This window comes from Pristis pectinata, chromosome 5 (genome assembly GCF_009764475.1).
Source record: "Pristis pectinata isolate sPriPec2 chromosome 5, sPriPec2.1.pri, whole genome shotgun sequence".
Lineage (NCBI taxonomy): Eukaryota > Metazoa > Chordata > Chondrichthyes > Rhinopristiformes > Pristidae > Pristis > Pristis pectinata.
Genome location: NC_067409.1, coordinates 11,629,876 through 11,642,823, shown reverse-complemented (window position 1 = coordinate 11,642,823; position 12,948 = coordinate 11,629,876). Strand labels below are relative to the sequence as shown.

The 12,948-nt window shown below is 42.1% G+C and overlaps 1 protein-coding gene across 1 annotated transcript in view; it reads right to left on the bottom strand.

The window, feature by feature from the left end:
- Positions 1-1,574: 1,574 nt before the first annotated feature.
- LOC127570394 (NEDD8 ultimate buster 1-like) overlaps positions 1,575-12,948 on the bottom strand; it is a 37,453-nt gene continuing 26,079 nt past the window's right edge. The window contains exons 13-15 of the mRNA XM_052015938.1: positions 10,590-10,679; positions 6,215-6,386; positions 1,575-3,517 (exon numbers count right to left, since the gene is read on the bottom strand). Of these exons, the coding sequence (XP_051871898.1) occupies positions 3,354-3,517; positions 6,215-6,386; positions 10,590-10,679 (426 nt within the window). The 3' untranslated portion in view covers positions 1,575-3,353. The remainder of the gene's footprint in view (positions 3,518-6,214; positions 6,387-10,589; positions 10,680-12,948) is intronic.

Sequence of the window (12,948 nt, the reverse complement as noted above, 5' to 3'; positions counted from 1 at the left end):
AAGCAGTCAACATAATCAAAGACCCCTCCCACCCCAGACATTCTCTCTTCTCTCCCCCTCCCATTGGGCAGAAGATACAAAAGCCTGACAGTACATACCACCAGACTCATGGACAGCTTCTATCCCGCTGTTATAAGACTATTGAACAGTCCCCTAGTACGATAAGATGGACTCTTGACTTCACAATCTACCCTGGTATGGCCTTGCACCTTATTGTCTACCTGCACTGCACTTTCCCTGTAACTGTAACACTTTATTCTGCATTCTGTTATTGCTTTTCCTTGTACTACCTCAATGCACTGTTGTAATGAAATGATCTGTATGTATGGCATGCAAAACAAAGTTTTTCACTGTACCTCAGTACATGTGACAATAATAAACCAATGAATGAATATTTGTCAATGAGTTACCCACTCACAGACATCTTCCAATTGGAATTTGGAAGTGGTTTATTGCTGGGGCAAACTTAAACATCTGGCAGGGAGATTCACCAATCTTTCTTTGCACCAGCTTTCAAGACTCCTCTCATCCTCACCTTCAAGTCTCCATTTCTGGCATCTCCTGGGTGAAGCCACAACAAACATCCATTCCTTTCCCCCTCCACCCATTTCAGCATGGGACAAATCTAGTCTGTGACTCTCCTCAACCTCCGGTGGCCTTACCACGCAACCAGAGATGGATCATCTGTCATTTTACCACCTCCTTTGCAGGGCTCCAAACACTTTCCAGTTAGTGATTGGGTAACCACCTTGCACATCTCCGAAGTCTGCAAGCGCAGCCCTAAGTTGCTGGTTGCCTCTCACTTTGGATGTCTGCCCAACTCCCACTCCAGCCTCATCGTGGCCTCTTACATCGATCCAAAGCTAACTCGGCACATTACTGTCCTCCACACAGTTCAACATCTTCCACGATACTGCTCCCTCTGTTATCATCTCCACTTGACCCACCAACTTCAATACTCACCCCAGGACTATTTCACCATTTGGTTATGGTGATCCCACCTCAGCAAACCTCTAAATAATAAAACAAGGGGATTAATGCAGGATTAGAGGTTTCCACGCTGTGGTATACAGACAACTTGTGTAACAGTGGAATTCACAAATCACTAGCAAAAGATTCGCTCTCATGGAATTTGTGTCAATTTTTATTCTTTTCAACTTAGATTTTTGGACATGCACAATTATGTGGCTTCATGTTATGGAAAATCGCGATACAGATGATTTTCTGGGAATGCAAAACCCCTTGTCTAGTGGAATCACCTGTACATAGCACTGCCATGGACAAAATATCTTGTGGGAAGTAGGCGCAAGGGTATGTGAGAGAAATTATGTAATGGTGGATCTGTAAAGCCAGGGCTTCCCCCCCACCCCAACAATGAATTCAGCATGGTTACGGGCACATTGCCACTATGAGGTTAAAATATAAAACACATCTGGTAGGATTCCCTGGGCAGCTGGTAAACTTGGGAGGGGGTCTGTAAATTTTAGGGACCCATGTCTTTGGACTTGAATCCTCAAAGCATCAACAAATTACAATTTTCTTCCCCAGACAGCCATTAACTCTAAATTATGCACAAACAATCCAAACATTCACTTCTCAGCATATTTTATTTATTTTAAACTCAAAAAGCTAATGAACAAGAAATTGGATTTTTAAGAATAAAGGCAAAAGATTAATATTTAATTTAAGAAAAACAAGATTGTTGTCACTAACAAAAAGTTAATAAAACAGAAAAGTAGAAAGGAGATGGATCAAACCTGACAGTTAAAAGTACAACCAGAAATGGACTTGGGGAAATAAACAATGAAGAAAGAGTGACAAATATAGTGAGGCAGGTAAATTCAAAACCTGGTCATTTGAAGAGAGTTTGAAACAAACAGTAATGGATTTTTTACAGATGAATGGATGGGATACCACAGCCAAGAACTCCCAAAATGCCTGCCTGTGTCATTATTTCACAAGCAGCACTTGAGAACGTGGGTAGTGAAAGAGGTTAAATCAACTGGGTTTTACAGTTCAATCCAGAACAGTTAAGTGCTACAAAGCATTTCTCTATAAAATCATCTTGGAGTTATTGCTGAAAATTTGACATTGTACACAAATTGCATTCCAGTAATACAAAATACATTTTGTTCAAAAATAAGATTGCATACAATTTCTATTTAAATACTTCTGCTGAATTTGAAGAAAATTTCTACTTTAAGTTTTTAAACATCCATCAATTTGCAGCAGCACCTTTCAAGATCTGTACCCCAATTATATTTAATCAACTGTTATGGTTCTGCCACCTGAATACAAAACAACCCCAGAAATCAGTGCCCGCAGCATGGTTTTCTTTATAATATGCAAGGACACAACCATCTTTTCCAGAGCAAATTACTGAGTTTAGCCCTGAAGGCCATGACAGGGACTATACCAGAAAATTTCAATGACAGCCTTTGGGACAGCAATCGTGATCGGCCTACTGTGGAGAGCAAGTGATACATGTAAGCCTCGTTGTGTATGGGAAAATTCTACTTGAACAAGTACAGGTGCTCCTACTCAGTCTGGGAGTGATTACTTTGTCTTGCAGGTAAACTCAGGTAAAGCTTCAGTACAAGGCATGGATAACCCTTGCATATACATGTGGTCTGTTTTCTGCATGATGTCTGATTTGGATAGCATTTATTGCAAATACTTAATTTGAAAAACACCATTCTCCATTTGTAGGCTGCTATACAGAGTCAAACTTAACACTGACTGGTGCATGAAACCAGAGCATTACATGCCAGGAAAATGACTTTTAATACTGATCCGTATCTATTTTCTACGCTTGTGTTGCAATTAATGCTGTGCTGTCAAAAAACTCAATCTGGTTGCAATTTAGCATCTTTTATGGTGGTATTTCACCATTTGACTGGAAAAATCCAAATGGACAAAGCATTAGTTAGTTGCTCCATGTCATTAATCTTGACGAGTTTACATTTAAGTATACGTTAAACCAAAAGCCAAGAGAAGCCAAATGAATGGCAATTTGTTTGCCAAAGTACAAATGGTAGCCAAACCAACATCTGTTTTGCACATCAGCACCAAATCTGGAAAGGATCATTGCTGCCAAAGCAAATGTCTGCACTTACTGCAAAAGGTACAAGAGCAAATTGTCATTTTCACTAATAATTCTTCAAAAAAGCATATTTGATTAAAGGACACCAAAGGGCTTCAGTATTTTGTACAAAAATCATTTTGGCTGTCAATCATTGGCAAAGTTAAAAACTGAAGTTGATGAATCACCCCAAAAAGGCAGATTTTTGTAAAAGGCATGAGGCACAATTCAGGGACCAAGGTCCAGCACTGGTTGCTTTGATGCTCGCCAATTACGAGGTAGATTGCTGTGAACCTTGCAGCCAAGTATTGTACTTGATAATGACCTCCCTTTCCTCCTCCAGGGTCACATCAAGGTAGTCTTCTTCATGTTCCGGGATATCTGCCAAAACCTCCTCCACAATCTCACGTTCTTTTCGTTTTTCCTCTGACGGTTCTAAAAAAAAATGCAAATGAAAAGCAAAAACCACTTTGGAACAGAGCATCGAAACTGTGCCTTGATATTCCTTGGCTGAAACTTAAAATCATCTCAATTTAATCACAAGGTTAAACAAAAAATCCACATTATATTACAGCTGCACACACCTCAGCAGGATTTTTGCCTCATTGCTATCCAGCAGCCACAGATACATTTCCACGTATAATGGGTTAAAATGATTGCTCCTTGGTGTGAATGGACCACAGCCAATTCATCTGCCAACAGACCAAGTTCACACAAGCAGCAACCTTATGGTTCCATGAAGGACAAATTCAAAGTGGTACGAGTATTTTTAAAGTGGTTCATGAGAACGAGGGGAGATCGTACAGAAGTATACAAAATTATGAGGGGTGTAGATAGGGTGAATGCATGCAGGTGTTTTCCCCTCAGGTTGGGTGAGACTAGATCTAGGGATCATGGGTTTAGGGTGAAAGGTGAAATATTTAAGGAGAATCGGGGGGGGGGGAACTACTTCACTTTAGGGTGGTGCAAGTGTAGAACGAGCTGCCAGCGGAAGTGGTGGATGTGGGTTCAATTGTAACACTGAAGAGAAGTTTGGATAGGTGCATGGATGAAAGAGGAATGGAGGGCTATGGTCCAGGTGCAGGTAGACGGGACTAGGCAGAAAACCAGGCTGGCATGGACTAGATGGGCCGGAGGACCTGTTTCTGTGCTGTAGGGCTCTATGACGTTATTATAGCAGCTGAGTTTATACCAAAAGAATTCTTGCTTTCAACCCGAAGCAGTATCATATACACTTCAAGAACATTTCTTTGGCTGTAAAGCACTTGTGGGAAATGTCAAGTTTGTGAACAATGATGTATAAACACAAACCTGCATACTTAGCTTCCAGTGGTAAGAAAAGAATTTCTACTAAATGCATGCGATACTTGCATGGACTCAAGATGTAGGTGACCTAGAACCACTCAGCGTGCCCTGAGATTGTTTTTAAATACAGAATAATTCTCAAGACTCGAGATTTGAATTTCTGTATCACAGAATTATAGAAAAGCGCTACTGAGGGTAGGAATAAGAAGATAGAGCAGATGAAGGTGTGGCTGAGGAGCTGCTGCAGGAGAGAGTGATTTGGGTTCTTGTACTGTTGGGATCTCTTCTGGGGCAGAGGTGACCTGTTGCACCTGAACTGGAGGGAGACCAATATCCTGGCGAGGAGATTTGCTAGAGCTACTCAGGAGGGTTTAAACTAGCTTTTCTATAATACAGAAATTCAAACCTCTAAATCTTGAGAAGTATTCTGTACTCAAAAACAATCCCAGGGCATGCTGAGTGTTCTAGGTCACCCACATCCGAAGTCCATGCAAGTACTGCATGCATTTAGTAGAAGTTCTCTTCATATTACTGGTAGCTTAGTACGTAGAAAAACTGGGATGAGTGTACGATTAGTGTAAATGGGTGGTTGATGGTCGGTACGGACTTCTTGGGCTGAAGGATCCATTTCTGTGCTGTATCTTTCCAGGACACTATGGCATTACAAATCAAAAACTGCAGATGCTGGAAATCTTAATTTAAACAGAAAATTGCTGAAAATCCTCAGGGATCAGGTGTAACTTGTGGGGTGAGAAACAATTACTGTTTCAGGTTGATGACCTTCCATCAAAATCCATAGTTTTCTCAGTATTTTACCACAATGCCAATGGTAAAGAGATTAAATTTGGGGGTGATTACAAGGACAGAACTGGAGGATTTCAGATAATAGAGAGGGGCTGTAGGAGAGGTCATGGTGGAGTGAAAAATAAGGATCTAAATTGGTAAATTGGTTTATTATTGCCACATGTACCGAGGTACAGAGAAAAACTGTTTTGTATGCCATCCATACAGATCATTTCATCACATCAGTGCATTGAGGTAGTACAAGGGAAAAGCGATAACAGAATGCAGAATATAGTTACAGAGAAAGTGCAGTCAGACAATAAGGTGCAAAGCCACGATGAGGTAGACTGTGAGGTCAATAGAGTCCATCTTGTTGTACTAGGGAACATTCAATAGTCTTATAACAGCGGGATGGGAGCTGTCCTTGAGCCTGGTGATACATGCTTTCAGACTTTCCTATCTTTTGCCTGATTGGGGAGTGGGGGGGGGTGGTGGTGTGGAGAAGAGAGAATGTCCGGGGTGGGTGGGGTCTTTGACTATTATGTTGCTACTTTACTGAGCAAGTGAAAAATGTAGACAGAGTCCATGGAGGGGAGGCTGGAAAACAAAACTTAGCTTTGTATAACTCTGTAGGTTAGCAACCAGAGGGCTGATGCGAGGGAACTGGTGTGCACTGGGACACGCACTACAGAGCTTGAGGTGAGTTTATGGAGACATTGGAGTAGTCAGACCCAAGTGGTACGCATGGATGAAGGTTTCAACAGCAGGTGGGCTGAGGTGAGACGGAGTGGCACGATATTAGAACTGGGAATAGTGACGACATGGAAGCCTTGTCTGCAGCTCACCTATAGACATTTAGGTTGCAAATAGTTTGTCTGTTTCCTCTAATACAAGACTGATACAATGAAAAAGCAGTTCAATGTCTGTGAAGGGTTTTGGAAATCATAAAAATCATTATGCCCATCGATCTTTCCTTCAATACTTTTACACGTTCACCCTCTGCCAAGCGTGGTTCAGCTTTGTCAGCTGATGTATCATAATCACCTTCAACCCCCATATCCTCTGGTGATGATGACGACGAGGGGGGTGAATTAAGCAGACTTGAAGGAAGGTAACCACCGTGATCTATCAATGCCTGAACAGCACGTTCAATATCGCCATTAAATCTCCTCAGGGCAATCTCCGCAGCAGAGTGATCGAAACCCAAGAACGCCACCTATATATATTGTTTTTAAAAACAGAAACAGAAGACATTAACAAATGGATTAGTTGTAATTATCCACAGTCATTAATTTCAGCAGCATCAGGAATGAAAATTACTTCCAATTCTTTTTTGCCCCTCCATTTGTGTTTCTGTATATGGTTACCACCGTAGTGAAACTGTATTAGAATGAGAACAGTACAGCATTGAAGGGGGCACTTTGGCACACCACATCTGCAAGGCTGTTGTGTTGAGTAGTATGAGGTTGCATAGTAAGTACTGCGAGAACTAGAGTGAGAACGGAAAGCAGGTTGAAAAGATAGGCCCATTGCTGTGGTGAGTCGATAGGCCTGTTGATTAGCTAATTAGCCAATAAGAAGTTAGGGTCAAGTGGAGCGGCCATTGTGTGAGGGGACAGTGTTAGAGTGGGGAGCTGAGGCTTTGGTTAAAGAGGCAGAGTAGGTGAGCAGAGGCTTCTGGTAGGTTCTCTTTCTTTCGCTATTATTTGTAATTTTCTTTGTATAGAACAGTGGGAAAGGCAGTCGGGGCAGAAGTATGCTCCTCCTGTAGGATGTGGGAAGTCAGGGAGACCTCCACTGTCCCTGAGGACTTCACCTGCAGGAAGTGCGTCCAGCTGCAGCTCCTTACAGACCGTGTTAGGGAACTGGAGCTGCAGCTGGATGAACTCTGGATGTTGCCTCCCAGGTGCCAGAGTCAGGGACGTCTCAGATCGAGTGCACAGCATTCTTAAGGGGGAGGAGCGAGAAGTCGTGGTGCACGTTGGCACCAATGACATAGGTAAGGTAAGGGGGATGAGGTCCTGATGAACGAGTATTGGGAGTGAGGAAGGAAGTTAAAATGCAGGACCTCAAGGGTAGTAATCTCTGGATTGCTGCCTGTGCCACTTGCCAGGGAGGGAAAGAATAGGAAGATATGGCAGACTAATGAGTGGATAAAGAGTTGGTGCAGGGGGCAGGGGTTCAGATTTGTGGATCATTGGGATCTCTTCGGGGGTAGGTATGACCTGTACAAAAGGGATGGGTTACATCTGAACAGGAGAGGGACCAATATCCTTGCGGGTAGGTTTGCTGGAGCTGTTGGTGAGGGTTTAAACTAGCTTGACAGGGGGATGGGAACCGGAGTGTTAGATTAGAGGATGGAGTAGAAGTAGATGCGATGTGTGCAGAGAAGGTGAGGAAGGATAGGCAGGGAGGATGGGGCATAAATGCAATAAGTTAGATGGGTTGAAATGTGTTTACTTTGATGCGAGAAGTGTTAAGAATAAGGGTGATGAACTTAATGGAATTACGATGTTGTGGCCATCACAGAGACTTGGCTGTCACAAGGGCAGGAGTGGCTGCTTGAGGTTCCAGGGTTTAGATGTTTTAAAAGGGATAGGGAAGGGGGTACAAGGGGTGGGGGGCTGGCATTGCCTATCGAGTCAATGTGGGCTGAAGCCAGAAACAGGAAGGGAGCGATCACTCTATTGGGAGTATTCTATAGGCCCCCAAATAGCCATCAGGACACTGGAATGGAAATTATATGGGTCTTTGTTATCTGCCACACTTCTATCCTAATATTTTCTTCATCACCTTTAATTTGCTTATGTTAACTTTCGAGTCCCACCAACCCCAATTCTAATATTAGTTTCCTTGGAATATTCATCTCATCTTCTCCCTCTGCTTTAAATATTGATGTAAAATTATTTAATATGGATATTGCCATTTGCATTATCACTTGTTTTTTGTTAATAAAATGCTGGAAACACATAGCAGGTCAGGCTACACGTGTGGAAGGAGAAACAGAGTTACTGTTTCAGGTTGAAGACCTGCTAGAACCTCTGTTTTTATTGCAGATTTCCAGCACCTGCAGTTTTTTTATTTTCATTTGTTATTTCCAAGTGGCCAACACTGCTCTCAACAATGGTCTTCTGTTGTTGTAAATACTGTGTTGATTTTGATATGCTTCACAGATCCCTTTCATCTCCTTGGTTATGACAGTGCTTTGTCATCTTTTACCATTCTTAGTGCAGGGTCTGACAATTGTGACAGTTTCCTTTTTGCTTAAAAACTTTAGGTTTATTCTGCACCTTGTTTCTTTAGACTCTGCCCCCCTCCCTGCCCCAGTAACTGAGCATTTACTCCTTATGCAGTCCATATGGATCCTGAACTATTATTTTTGATATCTCCATGATTTTCTGTCATTTCTAGATATATAATTAAATGGTTGAATTCTGACAGCTACAGAAAGTGTTTATATGCACTATCAAGGTGGTAGGAGAGGCTGAAAATAGTTGAAAGCAAATGAATTCTGGACTTTATTTACATACCACAAAATCATGTGGAACCTTTCTTTTTTAAAAAAAAAAGCATCCACAATGCAAAGACTGGTCATCCTACAATAGGAAGGATGTAAAAGCTTGAGAAGGGGTGGGGAAAACATCAATGAGAATGGTCTAAGGGATGGTGGATTTCAACTCCTTGGGTAAGATGGAGAATCTGGGCTTATTCCCCTGATGGCAGAGAAGGCCAAGAGAAAATCAGAATGGAAGTTTTCAAAATCAAGAAGCGCTTGGAATAAACAAAAAATGATATCCATTTGGAAAAGGGTGGAGAATCAGAGGGCATCGATTTAAGGAGATGGACAAGAATCAAAGAAGCTTTGACAAATAACACGTCGTTAGGATATAGAATAAACTGCCTGAAAATGTGGTGATAACAGATTCAATTAAGGCTTCCAAAGGTTTATCAAATGTTTTAAAGGATATAATTCAGTGCTCAGAATCAGAACCACTTTTACAAAAAGCTGGGATGAGATATCAGCAATTATCTGATTTTCCCTATTTACTGTGGACTACCTCTCATTCTGTGAAAAGTAGCCTTGCCCAAATCTGGAATTCTAACAGCCTTACAAACAGGTATGGAACAGACCAAGATTGTTATTAGGGGAATGTTCAAGCATGATTAGATTGTTAACCAAAAGCAGCTTATTACTCACTATCAAAGCCTATGTGACCTGGCCCCCTTTGTGGGTTATAAGATATAGATTCAGAAGCTATCTTGCAAACACTGACATCTCAAATGCTAACAAAATCTACAATGGAAACCAAAATTCCATTAAGACCATGTTGACTTTACAACATTCTTACCCAACCACTTCATTAATATATTCTGTCACTGTACACTTTCCTAACTCTACCCTTAAAGATTTAACTCATTTTTAGCAATGGGGGGGAGGGGGCAGGAATTTCTTAAAAATATAATTCATAAAATACACAGGACATCTTTATTCACTGTATTAAGTAATTTGATACATTCATTTACAATATTTTATCCTCAAACATTTCACTGATGCAATGTTTGAGAGGCTGCAAAATGGGGCCGAGAGCCTCAGAGTCCAGTGGTAGCAGGACCCCAGACTGCAGTCTTTCCTCATAGAGCCTTTGCAGTGATGTTGGTGGATCTGACGAGTGCTCGGAACGCAATTACGAAGTCTATCCTGGACCAGATGTAGCCATCTGGTCTCAACCAGGTGTGTAGCTGTGGTGTTCCATATGCATGGATGCTGAAGATTTTACACAGCTTGCAGTCTTTTACCACTTCCAACAGTGCTGTCAGCCCTGCTGGACCATCCAGTCACAGTGATGAAGTCACCAACCAGAATGTCATCAGCTGCTATACAACACCCAACCACTAGCCAGAATGCTATGCTATAAAGTCAACATGGTCTGCCACAAAGAAACGTCCGCCAAGCACCTCTTTAGACTTCTGCGATGGTGAATTTGCCTCCCTGCAGCACAATACTCAGGCTAGGGGTGTGGCAATTGTTGCCTTCCGACCAATTTGACTGCCCACAGACCACCATCACAACCACAGCCGATAGTTGCAGAGATGCAGTAAGCTGCAAAAACAGATCAATCTAATACCACACGGCAGCTTCTCTCCTCTTATTCTAGCAATATCTTAAAAGCATACATGCATGATGAGATTAAACTAGAATGTGATGCCCAATATATTTAGACCTTCCACGAGAAAGGTCACAAGAAGATGGCTACAGCCGTGCAACTGAACCCCAGAACGGGAAGAATAAACTGGAGGAGGAAGCGCAACTAAAGATATATGGTGTGGTTAAAACAGTGAGGGCACAATGCAGATTCACAAAACAGAAATTCAACTTGTTTGTGCAAATTATACAAGATTGGGGAACAGAGACACACACCTGATTAATAGTTTCATCAGAGATTTGGACACGATTACTTGGTCCAGCTTCATTCTCTTCGTAGACAGGCTCTGGGCTATACTTAAGTATCTAAAATACAAGGGAAATTTGTAAGGGCCCTGTCTAAATTTACAACACAGCCCGCCTTAGCAGTGAGCAAAGTTTTTAAAATGCATGCAACTAATTATAAATCTGTCCGCACATCTAAGTAGCAAATCACCAAATTCACAATTGAGAAATAGGGTTATTAGGAACAAACTGAAACCAAATTATTTGCATGATTGTTGCCCAAACTGGAGGCACAAAGAAAATTTGAAATGACCAAAGTAGTACCTTAAGTTGCAACGTTGGATCAGCCCATTTTTATCAAGACACTATATTGGCTAAGTAGCTGAAGTTTATGTCTGGAATATTTATCCGAAGGATTGTTAAAGGGTTGACTACCACTTAAATTAGCTGCTGCCACTCACATGATTTACTGATCTTGTCTAACAGTAGCCAGCTAACTGGTAGTGGGTATAGCATCCATAATGATTTTTTTTGGTGTCTGAAGTTTGAAATTTCTAACACTCTTTGCCAAAACTTCAATATCGTCAACATTCATTCTAGAAATTTTGGAGACTTTCCCTAAAAGGTGTGAGTGCTGCTTTATCTTTTTAGAGTCATTAGGAGAAAGGGCATGCTTGGTAATCTTCACCTTGCCATGAGTCCTCTTCCCATTTGGGAACCCAAGGCTAAGCAGAACACCACTAACAGATGGGAATCAGGAACAGGGCAAGGAAGACCACTTCCTTGTTGCAAGTCCAGGACATTCCTCCTCTGGGCATCTTTATCATCATCTCAAGCACTGTGTTGGAGAGCCTGCATGATCCATTGCACTTAACCACTGCCATATTTCATGCTTTCCATGTAGGTGGTGAGCTGAGACGCAAGAGACTGCAGATGCCGAAATCTGAAGCAATGCACAAAACACTGGAGGAACTCAGTGGTTCAGGCAGCATCTATGGAGGGAAATGGATCGTTGAGATTTCGGGTTGAGATTCGCCTTCTGGACTGCTCGGTGGTGAGTTGAACCAATTGAATGATCCATGAAAATTGAATTACCGAGATGGTTAACTGGCCACTGTAAATTGCCCCAAGTGTGTAGGCAAGTGGTAGTACTTAGAGCCGATGGAATGTGAGGAGAATAAAATAAAATTATTATAGGTAAATGGGTGTTTAATGGTCAGTATGGACATGGGCCAAAGAGGCCATTTCCACTCTCACAAATTTCAAAAGGGAATTGGATAAATACAAAAAGGAAAAATCCACAGGGAGAAAAGCAAGGGAATAGGACCAGTTGACACCTACCTGATTGCCTCATGAGCAACTTTTGTATCACTTAATGATGGTACCAAACTCCTTCCACAGAGAGCAAGATATATTGAAATTTGATCACTTGTTCCAGGCAGTTTTAAATCCTGCTCATGATGCATTTTATTGGGCCAGAACATACTTATTTCTAGTCGGTCAGTCAGTGGAGAGCTCCTGGCTCGTTGCAGTTTGTGGGTCAGCTCACTGCCAACCATCACAGCTGTGCATTGAAATAGGGTATTGAAATAAGAAACTTAAGAGTTCAGGCACAAGGGCATCTGGCCTCCCACTCTGCAAATGGGTTTGTCACTGATGTCAGCATCCTGAGCTGAAGGACAGCAAGCACTTCACATCTGGCTCTTGGCTCTGCGTCAGCTCTGGCTGGTGCAAGTAGGTCAATTCTATTCTTTTGAATGGGTGGGAGTGAGAGCCAAGTTATTTTGGTTAAAAGGTGAATTCAGGTTAAGTGGTTTATTTTGTTTTAATTAATTTAGAACATGGAACAGTACAGCACAGTACGGCCCTTTGGCCCATGATGTTGTGTTGAACTATATAAACACCTCCTCAATCTAACCCCTCCCCCCTGCACAGCCCATATCTCTCCATTTTTCTTACTTCCATGTGCCTGTCTAAGAGTCCTTTAAATGTCCCTGTTGTATCAGCCTCTACCACCACCCCCGGCAGTGCATTCCAGGCAGCCGCCACTCTCTGTGTAAAGAACCTACCTCTGTCATCTCTCCTGAATATTCTTCCTCAAACGGATGTCCTCTGTTATTGGCTACTGCCGCCCTGGGGAAAAGGTGCTGGCTGTCCACTCTTATCTATGCCCCTCAATCTTATACACCTCTGTCAAGTCGCCTCTCATCCTGCGTCGCTCCAAAGAGAAAAGTCCCAGCTCGCTCAACCTCTCCTCATTAGACATGTTCTCTAATCCAGGCAGCATCCTGGCAAATATCATCTGCACCCTCTCTAAAGCTTCCACGTCCTTCCTATAATGAGGTGACCA